At 46.2% G+C, this 10,047-nt stretch overlaps 1 protein-coding gene across 1 annotated transcript; it reads right to left on the reverse strand.

Moving 5' to 3' along the window:
- Positions 1-2,837: 2,837 nt before the first annotated feature.
- Positions 2,838-9,804, reverse strand: LOC126532334 (zinc metalloproteinase nas-4-like). The gene is made up of 6 exons (XM_050180044.3): positions 9,623-9,804; positions 8,057-8,097; positions 7,604-7,685; positions 5,077-5,194; positions 4,341-4,519; positions 2,838-3,283 (listed from the first exon to the last, which is right to left on the reverse strand). The coding sequence occupies exons 1-6, from the start codon at positions 9,726-9,728 to the stop codon at positions 3,012-3,014; spliced, it is 798 nt and encodes a 265-aa protein (XP_050036001.1). The 5' UTR covers positions 9,729-9,804; the 3' UTR covers positions 2,838-3,011.
- Positions 9,805-10,047: the final 243 nt, after the last annotated feature.

Here is a 10,047-nt window from a genome sequence, read left to right on the forward strand (position 1 = left end):
GTATTATTTGATAGCCTATACTTGGTCGCGAAACAAGCTAATAAAGAGAAAATATTGAGCGAAGGTTCATGAAGTCAAAGCTTTCTGAAGAAAACTGTATCGAAGCCGGAGGATCTGAAGACCAGGAAATGTTGGGAAAGTTAGTCTCCCAGTAGGAAAATCGAAGAGTGAGGATGACGTGCAATGATGATATCAATGACGCCATGCAAATAGGCAGCCAAATTTGAGCAATTATTGGGCGGACGATAGTAAACATTAATCACGAAGCTTTTTACGACAGAGATGAGCGTGCGCCCACAAAATTTCAAGATTAGTTTGAACAGCGATGCAGTAAGACGGAATATATCGCGAAATAGCCAACCTAACGCCCTCTTCTATACACGTGATTTACGGTCACGGCGATAAATGGTGAAGCTGAGCGCGTCATGAAATATTTTGTTGTCGTCAGTGTTTGGGTGAAGCCATGCTGCAGGTATCAGTGCACTGCAATGATCGCTCAATTGCTTATTAAGTACGCTCCTGACATCGTTTGCCAGAAGTATAGACACACTGGGCGCCGGCAACAAGCCATCACGTCCCCTCGCACTCACCTATCGTGGTGTTTCGCCATTCGACTTAAGCGCGGCAGGTCGCGATGCACTGGTAGATCATTCCCCGGAAGTAGGCGGGTTTAGCTCTTTGATGCTGCTACCGGCTGCGTCGGACATGTAGCGGTTACTGTTAGCAATGAGCTTGCTGTGCCGCACCCTGAGTGGTTATTTAGTCGAAAAACTGCACAAGCTGCTTGTATACGCATGCTTACACATGCTATCAGGGACAAAGATGCCAGGACGCGCGAGTGTCGACTGAATTGTATTGATGCGCTATCTTCCGGGATTAACCGCGCTGTTATCTGCGTTCGAGACCGCGGGAAAGCAGGGGTCTGTATGCGCTTTCTGGCGGTCTCGAACGCAGATGACAGGGATGATAGCGCCACTGATCCCGAAGATAGCGCATCGGTGCAGTTCGGTCAACGCTCACGCGTCGTGGGCACTGCGTGTATTATAGGTGTATACTATATATTGTTAAGAACGGCCCACTGACATGTAAGCTTTAGCTGTTAGGAATGGCCTGCCGAGGTGGCAACGTGCAAGTTTTGCCAGCCAGTTGCGACAGCGGCGGTAAACTTTTCTTGGAACGCCACCTCAAACCTCTAGCCACGGCGTCACTAAGTCGACTGTGTGTGGAGAACAATACACGCGTCCTCGACTCTCCGTCGCTGGAGCCGAGTTTGACGAAGCAGGCTTTATGCCTGAACCCGCCACCGCGGATCTGATCTGCTATGAGCGGGGGAGTTGCCGCGGGAACGTCTACGGAGACCCCTTCCCACACGCCGTTCAAAAGCAAGAGAATGGACACCACGGCGGCCGCGCTTAGGGGGTCAGCTCCGAGTTCTGCGAAGGCCCTCTGCCCCGGGGAGGGGGGGGGGGGGGGGGGCGTGATCTTGTGCGCGCGCGCGCGCGCTCGTGTGTGTGTGTGTGTGTGTGTGTGTGTGTGTGTGTGTGTGTGTGTGTGTGTGTGTGTGTGTGTGTGTGTGTAATCCCTCGCGAAGAGGCGGCTCGTCTCCGGGTCGAACGTTTCCCTCACCTTGGGATCGAGGGAGGACTGAGTGTTTATAAACCGCTGTTGTGCGGCTGTTCAACTCACTTTCTCTCGCAGTCATGCTAGACTGATGAACTGCAACATCCTGATGTAGATACTGTAAATAAACCCATATTCCTCGTTCTCGATGAGAAGCAGTCCTTCCCTTCAACAACGTCCTCAGCGTGGATAAGTTGGACGGCGGCATGGGCCAGCTACCTTCTAATTCATGCCCGACTCCAATCTTGACAACTGATTACGAGCGATGGGATTGAGCCCCCAATCCTGACAATATGTACTACGCAATATATCGTGAAGCCCGCGAACTCACGCGAGGTGCCTCAAGCGGCCAGTCGTACGGCAATTTTGCGTGGATTTGCAGGCTTCTTTCATGCTCGGAAAAACACTTTTATGTAGCATGAATTGAGCAACAGAAAGCTGTATCAGGAGTTTTTCATGTCGCTCTACAATTTTCTCATTGGCACTTTTCATCTAATTATAATATTTGAGAAGTTGATTACTTAATTAGGACTAATTATCTGATTAGGCGGACTTAAAGAAAGATTCAGTACCTCCAAGCGACAGCAAACAACGTTACCTTGGTTCTGTCCACCTACGTGGCATTCGCATATTTTAAACTCTGGCTAAAGTTACCTGGGACACCCTGTATATTTCTTGTCGTTGCTTTTGTGTATTGCTTCTGTTCAAACTCATTTTATACATTTATCAAACTGCCTCTGTTGACTTACTGATGCTAGTTTGGGAAATCAGTTTTGATACACTAAGGCATTCGTGCCTTTTAGCAGCCTCCTTGACAATACAAATACCTTCTTTTCCTTCTCCTTTGTAATCGTCGAAATAAAAAATGAATGAATGAAGTTAGAAAACAACACCATTCTTTCTGCTCACGCACGTACGTCAGGTAGTAAGTGACACATCCGCTGCCGATTTCGAGAAAGTAGGCATACGTGCAGTGGCGTAGCAACAGGGGGGGCCGGGGGGCCGTGGGCCCCGGGTGCAAGGGGCCAGTGACGGGGGGGGGGGGGGTGTCATATATGTCTGAAGACACCCCTCTTTCCGTCGGCTACACCCGGGGAGGGGGGTGACAAAAGACCTATGGGCCCCGGGTGCTAGACGACCTAGCTACGCCACTGCATACGTGTATGTGTGTCTACGTGTGAAAATGGGCACTATTAATGACGTAACAAAGCAAGGATGACAGATAATACGCAGCCTGAAGCTGGCTTTGTTCGAAGAGGGCATAAAAATGTCGTTTCCGTGAACTACCCCGCCACCGCGGCATCATAGGGTATCACGTGTACGCTGGATAACACAGGATAACAGGATGTATTCGCTGTATGCACCGGCGCGTACTATATCACAGGGCGTGTTTATTCATGGTGGGCGTCTTCATGACCCGCAGGCTTGTCGACGGGACAGTGGTAAATGGTGTTGAGCTTGTGAATGTCCACCTTGGTCATGCGATTCTCCTTGAAGGCGAGGCCTAAGTTGAACAGTTCAACGCCAGTGTTCTTGGGTACCAATGTGGCCTGCTCCGGATCTTTGGAAAAGGCGTTGAAGAAGTAGTGCATTATAGATTCGTAGTCGTAGTCCTCCTCCAGGTAAGGCACCCTGTTGGTCTTCATGAAGTTGGCCTTAAACCCTGCGGATAAACGAGACGCGATCTTTGTATGCGGCCAAATGGATTAATCCTAACGCTTCTCATTGGAAAGTCACACTAAAGTGAATTACTTTGACCAAATTAGGTGTAATCGTGAACAGCAGCAGCTGCTGCAGCTGCTATCAACGAGAACGAGCTTCACACATATATAAATTGCAAATCAGTGAAACAAGCCTCGGTTATCGATGAAAATTGCAAGTTCACCAATTAAGCTTATGTGACAAAAAGAAAAACGAAAATACAGCTAAAGCGACGTTGACTCAAGGTTCGGATGTTTAAGCTTATCGAGTTCTCGAATTTAACTGATATACATCAGCCCAATGTTGCGCAGACATCTCACTTGTTATATTCCAAGGACGAGAGCGAAAGAAACATACCCTAACGAGCGTGTTACCTGCTAGTAAATCATTAGTGCCGCATGCCATCTCCTCTAAGCTGTCTCCATAATTTCAGCCACTTATACCGCATGTTGTCAATAACATGCACATTTATTTATTGCCTGCGCAAAAGATAGTCCTTCGTGCTATTGTAAGCGTGTGCAACATGGCTATATACTTTACTCAGGACTCCTCGCACGGAGGGGCTTCTGAGGTCGTGCGAGTTACGTATCGTGTTTCATGGATGAGAGACATTTGTGGGAATACTTCCAAATGAGCGTCACCGAGGCACATTTATCAAAAATCAATTATATATACGCCAATGGGTGTAAAGCATCCTTAGTTTCTTTTACGATCCACTGCGTGTAAACTGATTTTTTTTTTAGTTGGTAAACATTTCTGAACTTTTCGTCCTTCGCCAGATTGTAAGGTGTCCGGATGTCGGCAGTGGCAACCGCGTATACCATTCGAGCGGAAGTAGTCTAACAGCATACCTGTGCAGGCACAAAAACTGCGCAAGTTTGTATTCGCCGACGAAAAAAGAGATGTCATCGAATGTTCTGCCTCGAGAAGTTGCTAGTGGCTTCTTCTACATTGGCAACAGGCGTAAACCAACATCTTGCCCTACTATGCGATCTGTTCCCAAACAGAACTCCTCTTACTTGGTACGACATTGTTCCAAACAACCCGCACGTATCTGTCGCGGTCGGCACGTGACTGTTCATGCCAGAGTCCAAGGACGTGCAAGAGTTCATGCACGATCGTGCCATATGTGGCGCAGACTTCGAAGTTGAGAGAAACCAGTTGCCGTAGTCCAGACATACCGACCTCGGAAAAGCACCTGCGGGCGTAAAATCATATATTAAGAGAATAAATCATCTTCCACTGCGTCTTGCGCAGCTCTGATAGGCACGTTCTTAAACGAAGAAAGCCGTTTAGCTGGCTCCGTTGAACGCGATTAGGACGCAACAACAACAAAAAAAGAGATACATTTGAAAGAGGTTACAAGGCATGCGTTGTGGAATAGTAACAAAGAAATAACAAGAGAAACTGAAAACAAAGTAAATGACGTTGCGACCGTATGTAGTACTCTTCTGGCTTTCCACCCTGATGAATCGTGGAGTGATTATTTACTATCTAAGAGGCCTTCCTGGCTTATGCAACTGCACTATAGTTTCGATACTCAATTTTTTTTCCTAATTGTTATTGACACTGCTGAATGCCATGCAATTCATAGATGCGAAGACATCAGCACCGTAGCCTCGCGTCGCATCCTCCCAGAAAGCTACAAGAGCACCGCTTGGTCGTTCAAGGCCTACACGATTTATCAGTAGCCTGTAGACATTCCTCTCGAGGCACCACTAATCACTGCATTCAAGGAGACGAGGGAAGACTCGCCCCTGCTTGCTCAAAATGTGAATGTATCCTTCTTCGTCGGCACGCTCCCTGAACTGGACGCACGAGACGGACTCGATCTGCTGCATGGCGCTGAGGATCTCTTCTTTCTCCCACGAATCTGTGAAGGGAAAGAAAAATAATTATGGGGTTTTATGTGCTAAAACCATGATTTGATTATGAGGCGCGCCGTAGTGGGGGACTCCGGAATAATACGGACCTCCAGGGTTTTTTTTTTTTTTTGGCGTGCACGTAAATCTAAGTACACGGGTGCTTTCGCATTTAGCCCCCATCGAAATGCGGCCGCCGTGGCCGGGATTCGATCCCGCGACCTCGTGCTCAGCAACCCGACACCATGGCCACTAAGCAACCACGGCGGGGGCGAAGGGAAAGAAGGCGAGTGCTTTACGAGAGGAAGCACACGGTCGCATAGTGTAATTTGTTTCATTGGTACCTGCTGGGTGACAACCTTGTAAGTTAAGTGCTGCTAATTCGCCTCTTAAACGTGTGCCATGTGCCAACGTCGCAATAAGAACCGGTTGGCTGGCGTAAGTACGGTTCCGTTTTTTATGTAAGGGACTCACACACAACCGAATATTCGAAATTTCGAATACGAATTAAATATTCCTCGATATTCGACTCATATTCGATTTGAGAATTTACTCTTTCAATATGACGAATACTCGCTTCTGTTCGAACAAAGGAATAACAACACTTGTTGTAGTCTCGAGAGAGATATACCTATGCAAGTGAGGACCATTCCGAATAATGCTGGTGCTGGATAGCCCCGGTTATTGCGTAGGGGCACAAGTTGCTGGGTGATACCTTGTACTCAATAGTTTCTATTGATTCAAATGAATTCCCCGATTTCAGGCAGTCTCTACACGAATGTGCTGCCTTGTTACCATTTTTTTCATTCCTTTAAGACAATGTATGCAGTTTTGTAGCATTATTATATCCTTCAACAAACACAAAATTCTGCGTGGGTCAGGAACCATACTGCTTCCGTTTCATTATTGCCATTGTCATGGCGCATAAGATACCGGAAAGCAGTAGTTTCTCAATTGCAAGCTTCTCAGAGGTTCGTTGCATACGGACCTAAATGCATGTGTCAAATAATGCAAATTGACCTCTCCTTTTTATCGAATGGTTCCACGTATATGCTTCATATTTCACTTTGCTTAGAAATTAGAAAATGTTATACATTCGATTCGATATACAGAAGCCAATTTTTCTCGTATATTCGTATTCAATTCGACTCGTGCATTTTACTATTCGAACATCCCTAATTCTTTTTGCGAGGCACACTTGGGGTGGTGAAAGCCCTTTGTCCGTCGTACCACGTGAACAATAGTGACAGTGAGATTAAGCTAGGTTAGGTATACCAGGTGCGCGTTTTTTTAATAATTTCACAACTTGAGGATTCGTCAGTGGCATATGGCAAAATTCTACTGGCCGAGGTACATCAGTTCATGAGGCGGACATCACTTCAATGAGAAATCACAGTAAGCACATGGCTAATCAGCACAATAGTATTAGTGTACTTTTAACTGATCATTGTAGGGCACGTGTTGAGAGAGAGAGTGAACTTTAATGAGCACCAGCAGTTTAGTCGGCTGGGCCTAGGCCTCCCACGATGGGACGTCGAGGTGTTGCCTCTTCGCCGCTTCGTAGGCCTGCTGGGTCGCCCAGAGTTGGTCATCGAGATGGGAGCTGCGCAGGGCGGCGTGCCATCTCGACGAGAGGGGCACGTGTTGAGATTGAAAAATTAAAGCCGGCTCCCGGAGAACAAATATAGAAACTTTGAGATAAGCGCCGCTAAACTTGCGGCAAAATGCACTGTACTCGTGCTTACTTTTCTTTAAACAAAACAACCTTCTTAAGCAGTAATCAATAGTGGTTGAATGTGGAAGGCGTCTAGAAGTCCAGCGGCATCTCTTGTTGTCGATCTCATTGATCTCTTCATTTCCATCTTTCAAATGAAATTAATTTCGCTATAGAACTATCAACATTACAATTTCTTCAGTTTGGATATCTCTTGCGGTCACACCTGCTCTAGTTTGTTCACTGCTATATATGTGCCTTAACGTGGGTACTCGGAAAGTTAATAAGGTTAGTTTTGTTAATTAGCCAATTATTTATTTCGACTCCGCGATATGGCCGCCTTCGAGTAACCCAGCTCAATGAGTAAAATGGTGCAATAAACGCATTCGATATATATATATATATATATATATATATATATATGCGCAAATGTTTATCACCGCGACTGATAGGCATATGCCCTCTCTGGAGCAGCTAAGAGGAACGGTGGCAACAGTCACAGGGCGAAGTCCGGAAAAGAACGCGGACTGTGCCGCTTGCTTCTATCTGACCTCAAACTGATTCCGCGCAGGAGTATAAGCCTCATTTTGTCTCATTACGCATGCTGACTTGACACTGCGTATGGGCTGAACTGACCAAGCGATCCCGCTAAAGTATTGGTCAGCATCATTTGCGCTGGAGGGGTGTTCAATAATCAGGAGCTCACCGAAAGCGTCGTCGATGATGTAGTGAACTACGCCTCCTGGCCACAAGGGAGTCTCCTTCGTTCTCGCCCGCAGGTCGGTAACCTACGGTGCGCTCGAGAGAAACACACCGAAACGTGAGCCCGCCATTGAGCTAGGCAACAGAGCGAGGTCGCCATTCCACACCTTAAAACATCCGAGCAAACATGACCTGCAGTTCAATTAACCGATAGGCTCAAAGCAGTCATTGTTATAACGCGGAAAATTAAACAAAGCAATAAAAAGAAACCTAAAGTATTGTGCTGTATAAACTGCTGCATGGATTTTCGTAAAACGATTCGAGTTGCGGTCGTTGGTATTCCCGTCCTCTGAACCAAGCACTACAGGCAAAACATTAAGTAGCGTGTGACTGAAATGTATTGTTGATTTTCTTGCCGAACAATATCATAAGAGCACCAGGGCATAGAGGAACGTACCGATGTGATGGGTGGCATATAGATGTCCCCCTCGATGACATCTGTCATAGAAAAACACGAGCGCAACTACATTGTCGGAGTATCACGTGAACAAAAATATAGCCAAAATCGTGAAGCATGAAAGAAACAACTTTTGCAATACGCTGGAGTCAATAAACCGAGAAAATTACTACGTGTTCAAACCCTTTGTTTCTTCAGGCAAAACAATAAACTTCAGAAATACTTAGGAGAAACACAAGTGTTTAATCACCTGTAAATGTTCTATGACCTGGGTCCTCGAGAAAGCTAAGCTACGGCTGGAATGTCATGCTCATTTGAACTCTGTGGCAACCCGCGGAAACTAGCAGTCTCTAGTTTGGGACCTCCTCATGTATATCTGCAAGAGCTTAACTTTAATTGACTTCATTGCGATTCTGTAAAAAAAGGAACGTTAGGAAAGTTCGCGCGCACTGTCCTGGCTGTCGTCCAGAAGAAGGCAAAGGACAGCGCTGCAACATTACACCTCACGTCATGTTTGCAGGTTGGCCCCGTCTCCCGTCACAAAAATATTTCGCTTCACATGCAGTGCAGTGATAAGAAAATATCCTAACGCAAGACAAGACAGGAGGTTCAAGCATATCTTATTTGTATCCGATGTAACATATATATGTAGCGTATCATGCATTTTGTTCTTGGTCTGGTATGTAGCGTGTCATGTGCTTACCACTACTTATTGATGTACACAACCACCTGTAGTGATTGCAGGATTTATAAATTAAGACCTACCCAATTTTCTTAGAGTACGTTATAAGACAACCACTGGATGTCACCTACCCGCTCCTTAACGGAGCAACACACTGAATTGGGGAATCACTTTTATTCACTCGTTGACCGATGTGAGAGACTACTACACGGGCTGAAATTTTGGCTGCTGTTTCGCGAAAGGTGCTGCACTAATACAGCAAATAAATAAATAAATAAATAAATAAATAAATAAATAAATAAATAAATAAACGACTGTACTAACACACACAACGAAATTACAAGCGTTTCCTCTTGGGCGTGCCTCGGTACTGTTAAGTGATGTTGAATTAAAAGTTTAACTGCACGTGTCTGACTAACGGAAGTTGACCGATATAGCTGATTTGATTTCGTACATGTGCGGCTCTATGCTAACGAATGCCAACTCATAAATCATGAGAAGGAAAAAAATTTAATCAAGCTTCCTAAACTTCACGACATTGTAAAGGACGCAACAGTAATCTGACAGGAGTTAGTATATTCTGCTGCTCTAGCTGGGCCCTGTTTGTGAGCTGACCTAATTGTACATAAACATGCGAGCTATACGTAATAATGAACGAATTCAAGCTATTATTTAAGGCCGCCCCTGTATCAATCACGTTGTGTAATTACTTCTGGTATAGGTGACTATGAACAGTTAGTAGCCAATCAATAATACCGACAGGTCAGTCATTCGAAGAACAACACCAGCAAAAAAAAAAAAATGTAAGCAGCGCCTTCGTTAATCACACAGTACGCACTCAAACGCAGGGCTACACAGAGACCATTTGTGTCGTCGCACGTCACCTGGTATGTCGACGGAACCCGTGTAGATATTAGCAGCCGCGGGTTTTGCCGAAGACAACGAGGGGAGCACGGACAACAGCAGTAGCCCGAAGAAAGCGGCCGCCATGACAGTCGTGCAAATGGCGTCGTTCCCCGGGCATAGCCCGTTCCTTCGCCACTGCACCGGTGTCCGATGGCACACGCATCCTGCCCCAGCGACGCACGTCTCAAGTCACGATCGATTCATCGAGCTTCGCACACGCTGTCGCTGCAATACACCCTGCGCGGCCGTACTGGTGAGGTACAGGCTCGACAGAATGGCGAGCAATCCAACATTGCTTCTTGCGAACGTATTATCTGGCTTTCACCTGCAGTAGCTAGTTTTGTACGCGTTCTGTGCCTATAACTAATTATTTGACATCTGCGAAATTTGAGTTGAAGTAATA

This window comes from Dermacentor andersoni, chromosome 5 (assembly GCF_023375885.2).
Source record: "Dermacentor andersoni chromosome 5, qqDerAnde1_hic_scaffold, whole genome shotgun sequence".
NCBI classification, from domain to species: Eukaryota; Metazoa; Arthropoda; class Arachnida; order Ixodida; family Ixodidae; genus Dermacentor; species Dermacentor andersoni.

What these genes read in the sequence shown, in the direction of transcription:
- LOC126532334 (XM_050180044.3), bottom strand. Translation starts at nt 9,728, where the DNA reads ATGGCGGCCGCTTTCTTCGGGCTACTGCTGTTGTCCGTGCTCCCCTCG. An exon ending in CATCATCGACGACGCTTTCG is followed by an intron (nt 5,195 to 7,603) that starts GTGAGCTCCTGA and finishes TTCCCTTCACAG; the next exon opens with ATTCGTGGGAGAAAGAAGAG. An exon ending in CACATTTTGAGCAAGCAGGG is followed by an intron (nt 4,520 to 5,076) that starts GCGAGTCTTCCC and finishes TTACGCCCGCAG; the next exon opens with GTGCTTTTCCGAGGTCGGTA.